The sequence below is a fragment of the Solanum verrucosum genome, unplaced genomic scaffold (assembly GCF_900185275.1).
Source record: "Solanum verrucosum unplaced genomic scaffold, falcon-dt-bn FXZP01000247.1, whole genome shotgun sequence".
Classification (NCBI taxonomy): Eukaryota; Viridiplantae; Streptophyta; class Magnoliopsida; order Solanales; family Solanaceae; genus Solanum; species Solanum verrucosum.
The window spans coordinates 43,970-63,943 of record NW_026020125.1 but is presented as its reverse complement, the minus strand read 5'-3'; the positions used below and the strand labels follow the sequence as shown (position 1 = coordinate 63,943).

The 19,974-nt window shown below is 31.6% G+C and overlaps 1 protein-coding gene across 1 annotated transcript; it reads right to left on the bottom strand.

Annotated features, from left to right (window-relative positions):
- Window positions 1-13,484: 13,484 nt before the first annotated feature.
- On the bottom strand, window positions 13,485-16,849 carry LOC125825828 (40S ribosomal protein S3-3-like). Its single transcript, XM_049505120.1, has 6 exons — window positions 16,684-16,849; window positions 16,460-16,607; window positions 15,088-15,259; window positions 14,168-14,222; window positions 13,950-14,081; window positions 13,485-13,835 (listed from the first exon to the last, which is right to left on the bottom strand). The coding sequence occupies exons 1-6, from the start codon at window positions 16,714-16,716 to the stop codon at window positions 13,659-13,661; spliced, it is 717 nt and encodes a 238-aa protein (XP_049361077.1). The 5' UTR covers window positions 16,717-16,849; the 3' UTR covers window positions 13,485-13,658.
- Window positions 16,850-19,974: the final 3,125 nt, after the last annotated feature.

Sequence of the window (19,974 nt, the reverse complement as noted above, 5' to 3'; positions counted from 1 at the left end):
TAAGAGAGATGGGGAACTTCTCTCCTATAAATCTTCTTTGCACGAGCTTCTGTAAGCCCCGAAACAGACTCCAATTACATGTGTGAAGCATCGTGCCATTTCAAATCAATCAAGTGAGGAAGCCATAATTAGGTTCTCTTAAAAGAGATTATACTTAAAAACTCATCATGAACTCATTTGGAAATCGACGTTTCCTCTCATTTTAAATGTAAAAAAAATTTACTCTTGGGAATACTTAGTTCCCATATATTCATTTTGAAAAATGAAACTCAACTCTTCTCATCCTCATACTCAAGTACTCAAGTCTTAAAACAAGTTTTAAAACTTTGCAAAAGACTTTTCAAAATGACTCAAAAGAACTCCCTCGATCTTTACTCTAAACTCTATCTTGAATTTGAATTATGAATTCAAGGGTTATGACTTGGATATACGTATTTCTCAATGATTAGATGTAGTTTGGATAATTATAATCAGGAAGAAAGCAATGATATGTTTTAAAAGAACTTAGACGGAACAAACAATGAAAAGGAGCAGGGGCAGACTGTCTTGGCGCACTGAGTGGTATGGGGCGCCAGCCCCTAAACTACAAAGCACCATTTCTGGCACACCGCAAGCACGGCGCGCTAGACACTGTGTCGCATCAGCGGCGCATCGCACCACCCCTTCACCAAAACCTACCGACGAAATTTTCTTCTCGATTTTTTACCCTAATTCGCCTAGAATCAAATTATTTCTTCCAAATTCTCTTAGATTCGTTTATCCAACTTAATTACATAAAAATCTACTTGAAAACCCTTAAGAACATTACTCATTAACAAGATCCTCGCCTCAAGAACTCAACCAAACATCATGATTCAAGAACAAAAACAATACCTCAAGAACACTCATCAAGAACTTAAATTTCCCAATCTTTTTGCATGAGGGTGAATGAATCCATCATTATGGAAGCTTACATACCTCGTTAGGATCGAATCCTTGGCGAAAACCCCTCGAAGATTGCAAGAAATCCTTGAGCGCTTGAATCTTTTCCTTTCTTTCTCCTCTCGAACTTCTCTCTAAAACCCTAAGCATATTTTAGAATTGTAAAAACTGACCCAAATCAATTTAGACCCCTAAAATATTACTAAAACGTTTAAAGATAATGGGGTAAGGAAAAGACCAAAATACCCCTCTTTAATTTGGATGAACTTTCCTTAATCGGACAAGCTGAATTCAAATGGGCATATCTCCCTCATCCGAACTTAAAATTTAGCAAACTCGGTGGTGTTGGAAAGAGGACTCAGAGATCTTTCATTTGATACCTTAAGGACCATCTAACTCATCATTTGCTGAAAGTTATGGTTGTTTGAAGTTTACCCAAAACTCACAATTTAAGCTTAACTTGAACAAATCTCAAATTAGCTCTTTCTAACTTAGTTCTTGCTAAAATTAATTCTTTCCAAGACCGGAATGTTACAGAATTGTGAGAGTCAGAGTCAAAAAAGAGGATTCCTTACTTCTTTCTTTCATCCAAAATCATGCATGAGACTTTCATCTCACATGACTCTAAGTGATAAAAGAAAGAAGAACCCCATTTCTTGTGTGTCGAAGACTAGAAAGACAAATAATCCCTCCTAGAATTTTTTCTTTCCCTCATTTAGCCCCTGCTTCCTTATGTCTAGTGTTTAGACAAACTTGACTTTCTTTCTATTTAGAATAGAAAATTATTAATACGTCTTATGGCAGTGAAATCTAGCAATAGTAACATAGTTACACTACTTAAGTATAAAAAAATTATATCAAAATAAATGAAAGTCAAATACTCTTCTTCAAAATCTACATTGCATACTCTTTTCTCATACTTTAGATTTAAAAAAATTAAATAAGTTAGTAGACTTTTATATTTTTCTTGATATTTTTTTTATTGTAGTCTAGTTTTTTTTTTAATTATTCTAAAAATAATTTGTCAATTTTTTTATTTTTTACAATGCATAAAAAAAAAGGAATAAGGAATTAAAAAGAAGATGAATTAAACGAAAGTCAAAAGAGAGAAAAAACAGACCAAAAAAGAAAAAAACAATAATAATAAAAATATTATCAAATGATATAGCTAATAAACTAACTAAAAGAAACACAATATCTCTAATAAAAGAGAAAAGAAGACAAAAGGGGTATAAAATAATAAATGAAGAAACTACAAAATCAATAAATGATTTGACAAAAATAATAAAGTGAAAGACAAAAGTAATAAATCAAACGACCAAAATATAGCACTCCAGCATGCAAAATAAGGGAACATTTCAGGTCAAAATTATGTAAGGGAGAGGATAAATTTAGGATAATTGATTTGCTTTTAGGGAATAATTTACGTATTTTTTTTCCTATAATTTTAGCATGTTAGCCAAATAGGGTGGGTTAGTAAAATGATTAAAATTTATAGCTACATATCATCCTAGCTAAAGAACGAATCTTGATTTTGTTGTGTTAAAAAGTTTTCTTATAAGACATGTATTGGATAATAGCGGAATCAAAAATTTTATTTGAGAAAAATTCAAATTATTAAACAAGAAATGTATCAAAAAGTCTAAGAAATTCAATACTTCAATTGCACCCACTTGTCTGAGGTCTCCCCCTGTCGGTGTGTGTATTTCCATTAAAAAGGTTTAGCCGACTCTTTTCAAGTTCAGGTGCTTTTGTCGTTAATTAATTATCTTTAAAATCTAATGCCCTTCAAGAAGGTTTGTATTCTTTCTTTAGTTAAACAATCTGAATTTATTGTTGCAAAGGTTAATAGAAGTGGTTGTTTTTGAGAAGATAAAACTGAGAATGAGACAATAAAGTCATTTCACTAAGTAAATACATTGAGATACATGTATGTTTACACTGAAATAGAGAGAGAGGGGCAAGCGAGAGAGAAGAGAGGCGACTGAGAAAGTCAGATACAACACTTGGATACAATGTATCTATAATAAACTACATCTAAGTTTCACCTCATGTATCTGAGGTACATGTCTATATGGAAGAGGCAAATACATGTATCCAAAGTATGGTAAGGAACGTAATATTACAAACAGAGGCGAATCTAGGATTTTTCGAACTTGGGTGCACCAAGTAAAATGTATTAAAGTGAGAATTGATTCTTAATCCTCAAGGTCAAAAGCTCAACATTTAACCATGTAGACCATTTAGAATTCTTGTAGTACGGGTGCAAGAATATAATATTATACAAAATCTTAAAAAATATACATATAAAATATCTAATTTTACTAAGAGACCACGGGTGCGGGTGACCTATTTTTTGGCTGTAAATTCGCCACTGATTACAAACTATAGCGTGAATTTAAGTAATTAGCTTCTAAAATAGTATGATTTGTGTTGTTTACCCTAAATATATAAAATCCTAGGGGTCATTTGATAATTGTTTAGAGTTATGAATGTATCAGTAATACTACGTGTATTAGTTATAAGAGAATCTGTATATTATTTTATACAATAATTAATTATGCAAGGCTTAGTTATTCATGTATTTTTTTTATTTCACCTTCTATTCTGGATAATATAATACATAGAATTCCCTCATAACTTACACATGTATAAATTATGCGAGTTTTTAAAATGTAAATCAAATCACATATTAATTTTATCTCCTAATCAACTATCAAATATGGTATTACTTATATAAGTATTTATACATGCTTCCATTCACGTTTTTCATTTTTTGGCCACCAAGATCTAGAACATGTCATCTAATCAAAATGGAAATGCGTAGAGAATGATTAAAAAAAAAAGAAGGAAAAAGTAGTTTTTTAGAGTATTATGTATATGACCACTCAAAAGAAAAGCCATGCACAAAAAGAAATCTTCATTGGGTTGTTAAAGTTTCCTTCTAATGGGATGACAAGGGTAAAAGAAAATTTCGAAAAGGAAAAATCTTTTTGGCCAAAAAATTTGACTAGAATTTAGCTATAATGATATTTTATCTATGTTATTTTATTTTTTTAATCATTTTTACCCTTTTAACTTTAATACATTTTAACTAAAAAATGAAAAAAAAATCAATTTATTTTAAAAATTTCTGATCAAATTCTGGCCAAATTTTCTGACTATTTTGCACTTCCCTCTGAAAAAAAGAGAAGGAAATCAATCCACATAGTGTTGTTAATATGGAGGAGGGTGGCTTTCAATCATTTTCAAGGCCCTTTTTTCCATCTTAAAAGGCTATTTCCTTAATGACTTGCATTTCCCCCACTAAGTCAATGGATTTTATATTTTTGAATATGACCTTTCATACAAGTCAAAGCTTTTTCAATAGCATCATCTTTAGGTAAAGATTTCCCTCCCAAAAAGGTTACACACACGTGTTTGCCACAAAATTTAAATTGCCCTAAATTTAAAGTCTGATTGACACGTCGTAAGGAGCAAAAATATTTTTTTTGTGAAAAAAATATTTTTTTTTGAAAAATTTAGGTGTTTGGCAAATTAATAAAATTATTTTTACATGGAAGTAGAAGCAATTTTTTTTGCGGTTGAAAAGAAAATGAAGTTTTTTGCTTTCTTAAAAAAAACAGAAGCAGAAAAATATTTTTTTCAAGACCGAAATATCCCTTCCATATATATACATATTTACCAATATATCTCTTATAATTAATTAATGAATATATATCTTACAAGTCTAATTAAATTTCATTGAAGAAATTTATTTTTAATTTTTATGTAATATTTTTAAATTTTATTTTATGTTTGCATATTGTCATTTTATATTTTAGTTATTATTTTATGTATCATTTTGTAGGATTATAAAAAGGTAACAACAATATATAAGTTTACATCAATATTTAATTTATCTTTTCTATTTATCTATGTATAATATTGATTGAAAATTTGCATATGTATATTTAAAAAAAAAAAAAAAAAATTATACTAGATATTCAAGACAGTTTCTCTCTATAAAATAATCTTAATATTAGAAGTGCATTGATATTTGTCTTTTCTCTTAATTTAACTTTAAAAAGCACTTTAAAATAAGTTTAGTCTAACACAATATGCTTAGCCAAACACAAGTACTTCTAAATATAAGCAGTTTTTAGCAGTAATGTCAAATAGGCTCTTAATCTCATTAATAATAGGAAAAATTGTACCCTCCGTTTCACAAAGAATGACCTCCTTTCCTTTTTAGTCAGTTTCAAAAAGAATGACCTCTTTCTATTTTTGGCAACATTTTAATTTCAGCTTTCCACGTGGCATGTTTAAGGCCACAAAATTAAAGGGCAATTTTGTACATTTGACATAACTTTAATTTAGGACCACAGATTCAAAAGTCTTCTTTATTTTCTTAAACTTCGTGTCAAGTCAAACTAGATCATTCTTTGTGAAACGGAGGGAGTATGAAATAGCAAACTATTAATTCAAATTAAATGTTATAGCCATAGTTTATTTTATTTGTAATTTACAGCAAATATCCCACCTTTTTGTCATCTAATTCGGTATACAATTAGCCATTTTCGGTATACAATTAGTCATCTGGTATACAAATGTATAAAATGCGTTTGTGTTTGTATAAAGCAAGAGAAAAGTGTATATACAAATATAAATACACATATTTTCATCCTATACACTTATAATTATACAAATACAGATCTTATTATTCAAATTACAATGTATAAATGAATTTATACAAAACTGAACAATTTGTATAAAACTGAATGTATCTAGCAAATTATACAAATCAAAAGCTCCATAGCAAACACAAAATTTGCTATAAAGCGCAATTATGCAAACTATAGCTATAACATACAAATATGATTTTTATGTGAAAGTTGCTCATAATAATATGGTATAATTCTTTAAAATCTGAACTATTCCAAATCAACTTCAAACTAGACATCCAACATTCTAATGTCAATCTTAACAATTTAATTTCAATTATTAGATTTAACTCAAACTTTCAAATTATTCCAAATCAACTTCAAACTAGACATCCAACATTCTAATGTCAATCTTAACAATTTAATTTCAACTATTAGATTTAACTCAAACTTTCAAAATCAATAGATTTACTTTATCTTTTTGTACAAACAAGTTGCATAAAATCCAATAATTATGTTCTTTAAATTTCTTCAACCCAAATTATTTGAAATAATTACGAATAAGTAATAAGTTTTCAATTTTTTCTTTATGTATGAATATGGAGGAGGAGGAAGAGAAATTTGTGGCGAATGTACATGTTTGTACAACTTTTTTTTAGGAGTAAACAATTAAATATCATCCTTTCAAAAAGCTACCTCGTTAAAATTTCATTAATAATAACCCAATCCTAATACTAAGAAAAAAAAATGACAATACATTCTACTAATATATAGATGTTTATAACTTCTAGTTTCCGTAGTTAGGTTTTTGCATTTATCGTACTTAATTAGACAAACCCATTTAGTTTAACTAATTTAAATTGTGTAAATACATCGAGTCAACAACTAGTAAAGCACTAACACAAATTTCATAATTGAATAATTATATGGTTAGATAAAATTATTAAAATTAAAAGTAAGCGATTGGTAAACTTATTGAATAAATGTAAGTAGATACTTTTTTAAAAATTAAAATAACTAAATATCCTTAAAACTATTTTAAAAGAACATAAACTTCCAATACTATGTTATTTATATGGTTAATTCGTAACCAACAAAATATTATTTTAGTATAACAATTTATGTATTAGCTATGTGTATTTTACTCAAACGAAAAGTTAGTTTGGTTCATCCATCATGATTCATCATTCATGCATGTATTTAATATATATCATGATAATTCACAATGTGTTGAATGTCAATACACTAATGACACACTAAGGAAAGTATTTATGCCTTTGATGTTTTAGCCTATCAAGAAAAAGAGGAACAAACTACGGCCAACTAATCCACTTTTTTTTGTAGGTTTGCCTATCATTTTGGTTTACAATAAAAAGCATGTAAAGGTGGTGGACCCATATGATCTCTTTGTGGGTTGTAGGAGGCATGCCTTCGGGGATTTTATAGTGTCATGATCTAGTGACATGATCTTTGAAATTTCATAATATTCATCATTTTGATTTATGAACCAACAAACATATTGTTTTTCCCCCAAATTCATCTATTGTAAAAATGGTTCTCCACTATCGTCAAAATTTAACATTTTTTAGCTCTTCACTTTCAAATGCAACTAGTTCTCATATTAATGACTCCATTGATATCCATACAATATTCAATTCATATTTATTTCTTTTCTTTTTTTGTACATCTAAAATACTAAAAAGTAATAATAAATTATTTATAAGCTGCCCTGTTTAAAAAAAATTAGAAGCAAGAACTCAATATTCTTAATTTTAGTTTAGAATTTTTTAGGAGCAAGAACTCAATATTCTTATATGCAAAAAAAGATAGTACATTTGTTTGTCCCTCTCAAGATGCATGGAATATTCACATTGTTGACTTGTAATGTTAGATGCATAATGTATTTATATGTCTTAACTCTTACCACACTACTTTATGTATATGTGTACCTTGTTTTGATAGGAATTAGTAACAAATACACCTAATTTATGTAAGCATTTCCAGGTAGAGTCGCATGTATCTAGGATACATAGACAAATCTTACGCCCTGGTTTCCCTCCCATCTTGCTTGTCAATCTCTTATCTTGCTCGTGTATCTGGTATGCGAGATACAGGCTAATTACACTGGATTTTTGCTAGTGTTACTGAAACAACACCATTGTTGCCATATTTGATTTAAAAATCTTCTCATTTTCTTGATGTTATAGAATTATAAGTTTGAAAAGAAAAAAAATGAAAAAAGAAAAAAAGAAGGGCTAGCCCGCCCCAGCCCTCAACCCTTCTACGGTTGGGTTGGGTTGAGCATTTTCAGGCCCTTCCAAATGAAGGGTCGACCCACCCTAGCACTTCAAATTCCTTGGCCCGCGAGGTGTGGGTCGGGTAGGGCTGGGTCGGCCCTTTTTGACAGCTCTACTAAAAACCATTACAATTTTAAAATTATTGCTCCAATTTTTTTTTTAACAATCCAAGCCACTTAGAGAGGTGTTACCCAATTTTAAAAAGGAAAATAAAACAAGATAAATAAAAGATTAAAATTTCTAAATTTACTCAGAGAAGTGCAACCAATCATCATCACACGACATTATTGATACTTCAAGTGTGGGTTCACACATCTATATTTAGATATTTTTAAAAAAAATACAACTCAGTATATATGATTTCAGGAGGGGAGCATGGGTTCACGTGATCCCCTCCTAGATATGCCTTTGCTTATGTTGATTATGAGATATTTGACTAATTTAAGCGATTTATGTGAATGTAGGGGTTTTGACAAAATTGCACAAGAATTGAGTCCAAAAAAGCCCTAACTTCTTCAAGCTATAAATTCTCAAATCTAGGGTTTCATGATTTCTTCATGGGTTCGTATTGAATTTCAATTTTTTCTTCATGATTGATCATATTTTGATCTTAATTTCATTTTTTCAATGAAAATTGTATGAACTCATAACATGCAAGTATTTTCATGATCATAATTATGCTATTTTCACATGCATATTTTTTATTATCATTTTTTCATGAATTATGATGCTTTCGAATAAAGTATCTCTTAGTATATATGATTATCATTATTTAGATGCTTTCGATTAAGTATTTTTTAAATTATAATCAGTTATCATGATTTATGAGCTACTCAGTTTTCTATCAGATTATCAATATGATTTTGTATTATCAAATTATTATTGTTCTTAGAATTATGCATAATTTATGTTGGAGTATACTTAGCACTGAGTAGGACTAGGGTCTATTACCCAAGTCTCAGAAATATGTGCCCCTTAGGTTATGTCTCGAATAGACATTAGCTAGTGGATCCATTTTAGCTCAGATATTATGGTCCTTACACTGGAAAGTAAGCCACTCATTTTTTTATGTGGGAGCAGAACATCAAATTACATGTAGTACCACACGTGGTTTATGTCGGTTATTAGTATACCTCCCACAAATTGATATATTTTCAGATATTGCATGACCTTATACTATGTATTTCAGATCAGATTATTAGTGTCATATTATGTTTATTTGGTCATTGCATCAACTTGTTTTACAGACTTATCATGTTCAAATATCGTGTTTTATGTATTTTTCTCGTACTCAGTACATTTCACGTACTGACCGCATACTTTTCTACCTATATTGTTTGATAATATAGATTTTGATGCACATCTTTCATTTTGTTGTTAGTACAGACTCTAATCAGTACAAGATCACTTTCGGTGAGTCCTTATGTTTCAAGGACAACCTATTATGATTTTCTTCAATACTTTCTTTACAGTTTTAACCAGTTTAGAGTTAGATAAGGACTTGTCCTAGCAACTCGTTATGAGTAGAGGCTTTCAGACAAACAGTAGATTTTTGCATGTGTTTTGTGTTAGATTCTCTCTTATGTATGTTAGATTAATTTAGACTTGATTCCGCTTTTCAGTTTATTGAGTCTATTTATGTTTCTTAGGGTCATGTCATGCCATGAGGTTAGCTTGGGTCACTTGTGGCTATAAGCATTGTGTCGCATCTATAGGGTAGTCTCGGGGTGTGACATGTAATTGGAACTGATGGTGATGATGGTTGCCCTTGCGAATCGTCGCCCACCTTAAAGAGTTAGAGCACAGTAGAGACCTGCTACTCTTTTGTATAATGATAAGAACAACGAGGCCGACTTGAATGGAGTTAGTACCACTGGGGCTATTGTTCCTTCACTGTTGACTTTGGGAGCGAAGTTCAATATCACAAGTATGATGATCCAACTTATGAACTTGAAGGGCTTATTCAGAAATGTAGTTGGAGATGATCCAGACCTACACTTGATGAACTTTATGAATACTTGCAAGACTTTCGAGATATCTGGAGTTAGCCAAACTGTCATTCGTTTGAGGTTGTTCCCACTATCACTTTTTGGGGAAGCAACAGTGTAGCTTAAAACTCACATCGAGTATACTTAAAATTCAACCACTACATAGAAGAAGAGTCATCCTAACTTTATTTTATTTTCTTTCTATTATCATTCGTATACTGATACGCTCAAATTACACCTCCTTTCAGAAGCATAAGCGATCGTTATCAAGTAAAGAACCCAACTTGTAAGTTGGGATCGATCCCATGAGGAAAATGGTTTAGACTTTACTTTTAACCAACAATTATATTCAATTAGTCAAATTATTTCCAGAAACAGGTAATAAAATGGGGGTTGTGCTTGTGTGAAACAAATAGTAAGAACTTAATAAGTAATCAATAATCAAACTCAACTTTGGTTGTTATCAAGTTAAGAGAAATAACTAGGGTATACGTGTTCCCCACAATCTCATAACGCAGTAATCCTAGTAATAGCAATCTTTTTCTAGTGTATTACATGCAAAGTGATAAGTTAGGTATCTCTAAATCCTTGGTCCGGCATCTAGAGAATTTCACCCCGCACCTTGGTCCGGCTACGTGTGTATAATTTACTAACCCTTACCTTTACCTCATATTAGACATCATAATCGATGTTTGGCTTAGTTATTACTTCGCACCAATCGACACTAGCCTATTAGATAGTATCACACTAAATCTATGTTGATAATTCTTTTCTTGTTAATTACCTCCTTGGTCCGGCAAGTAGTAACAAGGCGAGTTCTAACGTTGGCCACCGTTAAAAAGACTTCTAAACGAAAGAATTATCAATGCATGCAAAATACTAGTCAAGAATTGCTTATTTACTATTCATACTTTGTTAATCGATCATGGTTCCCACAATCCTAGTTGTGGATTTAGTTACTCATATTGGCAAGAACACCATTCATAATTGTAGATGAAGAAATCATGAACTTACGTAAAGAGAATAATAAACCCAGAAATTTAACTTGAATTGCAAAGCCAAAATCTTCAAAACGAACTTGGGAAATCAATAATTGTTAGAGTTGCAAATTAATCTCCAAAGTTACAAAGCAAAAAATAGAATAATAGTGTCTAACCTCCAAAAACGAGGTTACATGTCCTATTTATAGAAAACAAATCCTAAATAAAAAAGGAAACAAATTAAGGAAAGTTTTGTTCAGGTACGCGTCTTCAATCCACGAGACCGGCTTACGGACCGTCGATGGATCTACGGTCCATAAGTCCCTTCCGTCACTCGAGACTTAGAAAATATTTCAGCTTCCAAAAATCAGCTTCTCTGAAGCAAACGACAGACCAGCAGTACGGACCGTAGATCGACCTACGGTCCGTCGATCCCCTCCGTAGCTCCATACTTAGAATCTTAAAAAATCAGGTACTGGAACCCTCGCAGTCTCACTCTACGGATCAACAGTACGGTCCGTAGATCAATCTACGGACCGTCAATGGGCACCGTGGTTCCACACTTGGTCAGACTTCCCTGATTTGTCCTCAATAGCATGCCTGCTGATCTACGGTCATAACCTACGGACCGTGGATGGATCTACGGTCCGTAGATCACCTCCGTAGATGCCTTTTTTCTGCATTTCCTTCAGCTGTCTCTAAACTTTCGCGCCTGAACACCTTTCCTGCAAAACATGATAAAACCATAAAAACCAATATAAAAAAGCCCTAGACACACACAACTTGTAAGTGAAATGTATTAGAAATACCGTAAACTCACGGTATATCATATACACCTAGCAAAAGCTAATTCGAAATAACTTTAATTTTTTAGCCGAACAAGAAAAATGGTATGTGGCTAGTTTGAGGGATTTGATATTTGGAGCGTTTAGAGTCATGTGATTGCACATGCGGTGGGATTTGTTAATGTTTTTTAACATAAATTTTACGGAAGAATGAAATTTGCTAAACTTTGAATACATTAGAGATGATTTTTATTCAGTATATTAGTTGAAGAATATACATGAAGTTTAGATATAGTTAAAGGATATTTTTGTTCAAAATGTTCAAACAATTTAGAGAAAAATAATAATTTAGCATTTGAAAAATAATTTTACTACTCTCTCGAAGCACTTATTTTCTTTTAGAAGCTTTTGACCAAACATCTTATTTTTAAAATAATCACTTTTTAAAAAAATAAGTTTGGCCAAAAAACACTATAAAATTTTCAAAGCAATAATTAATAAGATCAACTTAATAAAATAGACCTCTATAGATATTTTCATCAAATCAACATGAAAAAATAAAATGAAACGGAGTAGACATTCATAAGCACATAAATCCCACATGATATGCATCTTCATAATTTGCTACATAACTACCTGCGGATACACCTAGTACCACTTAGCTGGTCAAGACGTTGATACGAGTAAGGTTAGAACAAAATCAAATTAAAAACTGCACCAAACCAAATCGTAAATCTAATCATATCGAGAAAATAAACTTGATTAGTGGATGGATTTGACTTGGTTTGGTATTAGAAAAAAATTCAATTATACGTGGGTTGATTTAATTTTAACTTTAAAAAGTAACTCGAGTCCAAACCAACCCAACATATATATATAATTTTAAAATTTATTTTATACATAAATTATTTACTTTGATATAATTATAAAAATTTCTTATAGATTTTTTATAGTTTTTATATGTTAACGTATTGAATGGTCCAATAAAAGTAATAGTCTATACTCCATAGATATTAGTAACTCTAATAAAGCTCAAATCAAAATCAAATCAATATTAATGTAAACAAAAAAAAATCAATTCAACACTAAAAATGACAATAATGTTGAATCTTTATTCTTTAGTTTTACATTGATAACATAACCTAATTTTAGTTTTTCTTTAATGTTTAATCTTGTAATTAATACTTATTAGATTTATTTTAGCAGAGCTTAGTAATTTAACCTTATGATATTATTTACGTTCTAACTTATTTATTTGCAATATTTGTTGTTTACAATTTCATTTTTATTTTTTATTAAATATTTTAATATTATCATTCACATCATATTTTGTGTTATTTGATAAAAAAAACACCTTAGATATTCCCGTAATGTGGCAACTCCACAGGAATATCCCCTTTCCAAGTTCAAAGCCATTAACAGTACACACATAATGAAATTAAAAGATCTAAGGTGTCGGTACAAAGGAGAGAATTTCTTTATTTTTTTTGTGTTTGATACATAAACAAAAAATACTACCCTAAAAATATGTGTATACAATACAAATAGATACCGTAAGTGGACGACAGAGATGTTGCGTTAAGATGAAATGTGTTGGGAAGATTGAAAAGACGCCATGTTAGCTTCCACTTATTGAACTTGCTCTCTACTTTAACTAGGAAAGTAATTTTCCTTATTTTCAAGATACTTGCTTCCTTAGCAAAATATCTTTTGACCAACCAACTATGAAAAAATTGGAAAACATTTTCCAAAAGTATTTTCCTCCCCCTACCGGACACCCCTAGTTGCCCTACAGGAGCACAGATTTATATTAAATAAAGTGAACCATCAAAAACAATTTCATTTCAAAGTAAAAAACAAATTAGGGAGATTGAAGATTAACAAAAATGCTTACCAGTCAGTATCTTACATAACAGAAACTAGAGCAAAATGGTTCACTATGTAAAATCTAGTATTCAGCAGTGAAAAAGGAAAATAGATAAAAAACACAAGCCAGCTAGTGCAGTAGATCTCAAGAACAAAGATAACATCATAACACAGGTTTTTATGCCACGGGAAGAACCTCAATCGCGGGAGCAGCTATTATAGGAGGAGGAACAACAAACTCTCCTTCCTCCTTGGGTGGATGAATAGTCACCAAATCTGGCAATGGAGTCATAGGCCCTTGTTTACCCTTAGGATCCCAGTCAAGCATGATCTTGACTTTGATACCAAGCACACCCTATAAAGTAAATAGACAACAACGTAAAGTAGCAGCAATGTTAAATAACAATAACAAAGCTGCAGCACAAAAATAACAGATCAGTAAAAAAATAAATGAAGACAAGACACTAACCTGCCTAAGTAGCACATGCCTAACAGCTGCATCAATGTATTCTTTAACTGGTTGGCCAGAAGAAATCATGTAACCATCCTTAAACTTCATGGACTTGGCACGCTGAGCACGGAGCTTTCCACTAACAATCACCTAAAGAAAAAGAGACCAGTATAAAAATCTTCAAAGAACGTCTACTTGGAGATAGATATAGAGAAGGAAATTGACACCCAACAAACCTCGCATCCCTTGGCTCCACTCTCCATTACAAATCTCAGAACACCATAGCAAGCCCTATATCATGACAAAGGATAAGTTTGGTAAAATAATTATACCAAAGAGTTGCAGACATCCGCGGAATTTGATCATGGCATGCAAATTAAACTCCAACAAATTACCTAATCTTGAAGAAAAAACGTGCAACATAAATATTTGACTGAACTAACAAATATAATTATTTTACACATATTTTACATGGCAAAATCTGCTTCAATAGTCATGATGCATGGTGACCTTAAAAAGTTGTGTCACCTTAATTACAATGATATCATCTCACCCTTGGAAAAGATGAAGATGAATCTGTATTGAAATGTTACTAACTACACCTAGATGCAGGGACAGATCTGGGGAGGCAGGAGGCTATTCACCCGATCCCCCTCGGCAAAAAGGTTAGCTCAGTGGTCTAGGAAATTCAAAATATACCCCCAACATCTAAGGTTGAATTCTCAGGGAATGCATTGTTTTTAAAAAATTTATTAGTTGAACCCCGGGTGAAAATCCTGGAACCACCACTGCCTAGATGCATGCATAATGGGACCCAAAATATGCACACAACCATATTGGAGGATATTTTGTATCCGTACAGTTTGTACTTGACTACACCTTCTTTATCAGAAAGTTTTGTTTTCCTCACAGGTATTTACGTCATCAGAAGTTTCCTCGCTTAGATTCATCAAAATAGGAAATCAGGTATAAATATATTTCTCTGATTCCTAAATAGATGGGATCAATTATAGTCACCCTCAGACACGAGAAAGGTACTAGCACACTCGCTGTAAAGATGGCTTTCAAGTTAGGCAACAAAGAAAAAATGAGACTTTCAAAAGTCAGACGAAAAAGAAAAATCAAGGCAGGGAACAAGTGCAACCAAGCAACAGACCTTCGGACAGCAAGTCCTCCAAGTAACTTGTATCGCAGTGACTCTGCCTGAGCAATGGCACAGAGACCCCTATTGTTGACTTTCTCTGCATAGAGCTCAACACTGTTTTCCTTGAAATTAAAACGCTTCTGAACAACTGAAGTCAGCTCCCTGATCCTCCTACCTTTCTCACCTGGAAAATACAGACACAAACACTTACTCAACTAATAATTCAATCCATTAAAAGACAACTACCTCCAGCTCATCCAATAATAAGCAAGGATGATTCATTTGCCTCTATTCAAACTAATTATCCTATTTTATTAAGTTATCCCAAAATGTTTCCCATTTCCACATAAAAAGTTTTTTCCTCTACCATCTTTGACATTTCGTATTTTGATAAAAGTAAGTACCCCAGAACATAACATCACACTGGGAGAAGTCTAATCTCTCCTAGTATCACTTTTACCTCCATTTTTGGAACCCAATCTATCTAAATACAAAATAACATTTTTTTGAGCAACGTATGAACTAAGACAGCTAAATGAAATAGAGAGAGTAATCTGCATTGCACAATGCACAGCATTCAGAATCTTTACAATAAGTTCTTAAGCCTTCTGCAAAAATTAAATCCTTATTTACAAATGCATAATATAAATCTAATCAAGGGTATAATTTTATTTTGATAATTGTGGTGTCAGGGTTAGCAGCAAGCACCTCGACTAACTAAACTAAAAAGTGAGAACCTTAAGGGCTCGTTTGGTGTGAGGTATAATAACAAATAGTCCCGGGATTAAATTATAGTACCGCTTATTTTGTTGTTTGGTTGGCAAGTTCGGGATAACTTATCCCGGGATTAATAATTAGTACCGGGATAAGTTATCCCTCTCCTTGGGTGGTATAGTAATCCCGGGATAACTTATCCCGGGATAAAATAGGTAAATGACAAAAATGTCTCTTTCAACCCTTTTGTTATATCACTTTTTACATTAATGAAGGGCATTTTTGTAAACAAATAAATTGTTCTTAAAATTTATTATTTTGAATACAACAAACCAAACACTCAATAAAAAATAATCCCAACACAACTTATCCCATCATAACTAATCCCAACATAACTTATCCCAACATAACTTATCCCATCATAGCTCATTTTCAAACCAAACGACCCCTAAGTGTATAAAGTAGTGTCTGGTTAACCTTGTTTGTACACGAGTCTGACAAATATATACAGTTAATGCTGTATTCTTTTTATCCGGTAGGATGAATCTAGTTGCTGCTCTATAGAATGTTAATTACATCTACTCTGCTAGCTGATGGATGTAACTCTATCTCTAAATTTCATGAAGAAAAAATAACAAGAGAAATTTTGCTTATATATATCTTTAGGTACCAAGAACGTTCTGAGTACGAGTGGCTCTAATGATGATTTCAGTTCGCATGGGAGTAACCCTAACTTCAACTCCCGAGTAACCATCCTCAGCCAGCTCTCTTGTCAGCACTTCGTTCAACTCCGCAAAAAAAACTCCATCTGCTACAAACTAAACACATACAAAAATCAATTCAAGCCATATTTTGTTAGATCTAAAATGACAGCGAGAAATTGAACTGACATACCTTTCGCTTTTTACTAATCTGAGGCGTCGCCATGTTGAGATTAGGGTTTGATATTGATTCACTGCCGCCGCTAGCAGATACAAGTAAGAGGCAAAGAAGAGTTCGATGGGTATGGAGGAGAAAGGGTTTGTCAAAGATTTAAGGCAGGTTAGAAGTTGGGCTCTTTTCATTACATATTAATCCAGCCCGCTTCTAAAAGATTGGGCTTGGTCTACTTGTATACAGCATTCAAGTGGGCCCAAAATAGACATTCTTTAGCATATTAGTATTTGTAGTCAATGATTAAATTAGCAAAATAATAGCCAAAAATGGGGTAATTAGGAAAAGTGGTCATTCAAAACCATTTGCTTTATGAGAAAATAGGCTAAATTATTAAAAATTATCGAAAATTAATCGAATTTGGTTCTTCTACTTCTCTTCATTCTTTCTTCTTCTACTACTTGTTGTTCTCACTCTTTCTTCCTTCTTCTTTTATTAAAGTTTCAAAAAAGTTTTTTGATTTAAAAATTTAAAGTATCACAAATATAAATTGTTTCAAGCGAATTATATATCATAAGACTCAAAATATTGAACGGAATTCATATTTAAAATTTAGGACTTCATATATAGTCAGTGCATTCTTCACGTATAGTTAAGCTATATTCAGCTTTTTGAGTGTCTTATAATGTAAAGTTAGTGTATAGTTTTTTTTTCTTTTAATCAAAAGCATTGGGTCTTGCCCATTTACTGACAAATTAAGGATAAATTACCTTACTACACAACTTTTCTTTCCATATTCTCTAAAATTCCCTACCATTTCAAAATAATGCAAAAATCCCTTTTTTTTCCTCTTTTTCTCTCCATTTTCGGATACATAATTCACAACCCTTCTAATTCAATGATTTTGCTTCTATTTTCATGCCTAAAATCACTCTCATATATTGACAGTTACATTCATCATTCCATTTGAGAATTTCAAATTTATTCTCTCTCCGGTTCATCAATTTCAAGTTCAAAAAGAGATAGAACTATTTCTTCATCAATTTTTTTTTCTTCCAAGTTCTTCAATTTGTCGTTTTTTATATAAAAAAAAAAATAGTCTTTTCATCTACAAATTTCTTATACATATGTATTTTGCTCCCCCTTTTAGTATGTTACCTTGTGTATTTGATTCTGATGATGAAAACTTTCGTGAAAATAGATCTAATCAACGAAATGATCCGTTAATCATGAAGAATTTGAGAGCGGAGAAGTCGAAAAAAGGATGCATACTCGAGTTCCAAATCTATTGTTGAAAAGCGTTCAAAAGAAGAAGGAAAAAAGTTGCATCTGTTATTACACGATCTTCACTACCAAAAGATACATATTTTCAATGTATCTCGTTTATTTGATTCTTAAATTAGTTTTTGTTAGTGTTATTACTAATTCGATACATCACTGCTACAATAGACTTTGTTTTGTGCAATATATCATGTTCATATTTAAGGTATTGATACATAACTCTAATGTTGTTGAATATTCTATTTGTGTTTATCATGTTCAATATAAATGTACTTGATTCATAAATACTACCTAATGTATCAAGTTATATAATGTATTTTTAATCTTGATACATAAATCATAATGTTTTATAACTAGAGAACTGTTTATCACATTCAACAATATGTATATTATACATGTTAGTGACAATCTTTTACTAGCAGATACATGCACCCATATTTATTGAACTAGAAGACTATATATATGTAAACATTACCCAATAAATACACTTGATTTATAAACTCTCTATGTTCTATAGCTAAGACAATGCGTATCAAATTAATTATATGTGCATGATACATAATATATATATATCAAATTCAATAGTTTTCAAACTTTATTATATATATTATATACATGTCAACTGATCACCACTTTGCTATACATCACAAAAAAAAATGTTATTTGAAATAATTATATGTATAATGTATCTCTTTATAAAATACAATATCTCTCATACAAAATAAGATACATAAATTGTAATATATCATGCACTAATTTTTAGGCATGATACGTAAATTCGAATTTATACTAAATGTATTTGATACATAACAATTACCACACAAACACATATCCATCAAGCTATGTATCTCTTCAGCCATTTTGTATATTGTATCAATGCATAGCCAGCGTTTAGTGCACTGAACTACCCTTTATTTGTATAATTTTCTTGTAGCAGAAAGGAGAAAGGTACATGCCAAACATGTATCTGGAGTCTAGCGCTAGAGAAGGCGGGACTTGAGCCAGTAAATCACAATAAGTTGTTGGAAGCTGAAACATAACATATCTACAAGTTGAAGTAGAAGAATCTGGAAAAAATATATATTGCTCATAGGCCACAGCTCTGCATAATTTTCTCAACTCCACCACAACAGTAACCAATCCATTCAAGAAACCTGCATCACACATAATTACACAAGGGTCTTTTGTTGTCGAAAGACGCAATCCATATCAATGCATAGCGGATACAGATACAAGAAGAAGAAATTTGAATTTTGAATTTTTTTTTTGTTTGTTACGCTATATGATTGAATTCTTGAAAAGTAATTTGGAATGGTATAACGTAATTTATGGGATCTTAATTTGATTTTCAGTTTTTTTCCCCTTAATTGGTGCAACAGATTGATACATAATGTATCAACAATAATGTATCCGGATCCTTAGTTATGTATCCAGATTGTCTAAAGACATGGAATTTGTGTAATTAGAAAAAAAAAATAGGAATAAAAGGTAATTTAGGTTTTACACTATAAAATTTACGTAAGTTATACAAAAATTAAGCCATGATATACATGACTTGAGTCCAACCCAAGCCCAAATTTAATAATGCAATTACTAAAAGAGCTAAGCACAAAAATAAACAAAACAATTATAGAAAGCATAGACAGTACAACAGCTCTGGACGACCTTGAGAAATTGTGGGAGAGAGCTGCAAGCTGAATCGATGTTCTTTAAACACAATCTCGCGGTCGAGTAGAGATTCACCTTGGACATTCACAAGTCCCACGAACCGAGGGTTCCTTCTCAACTATGGCAAGCATCAAACTCTCGCAGAAACTCAAATCGATCTTCATAGCTACAATATGACTATAAGTAATATCCAGTTCTTCATCTCTAACAGGTTGAGCTCCAGAGGAACTAATACCATTGTTTAAAGACTCTAATTTGGAACCTTTCCATTGTCAAAATTGATTCACCGACTGAGGTATCATTTCATTCAGTTGATTGTATTTGCAGATCTAAGTTGTTGTTTTTGTTCTGTTGATTACTCAT

What these genes read in the sequence shown, in the direction of transcription:
- LOC125825828 (XM_049505120.1), bottom strand. Translation starts at nt 16,716, where the DNA reads ATGGCGACGCCTCAGATTAGTAAAAAGCGAAAG. An exon ending in AGATTAGTAAAAAGCGAAAG is followed by an intron (nt 16,608 to 16,683) that starts GTATGTCAGTTC and finishes GTATGTGTTTAG; the next exon opens with TTTGTAGCAGATGGAGTTTT. An exon ending in GGCATGTGCTACTTAGGCAG is followed by an intron (nt 13,836 to 13,949) that starts GTTAGTGTCTTG and finishes TTTACTTTATAG; the next exon opens with GGTGTGCTTGGTATCAAAGT.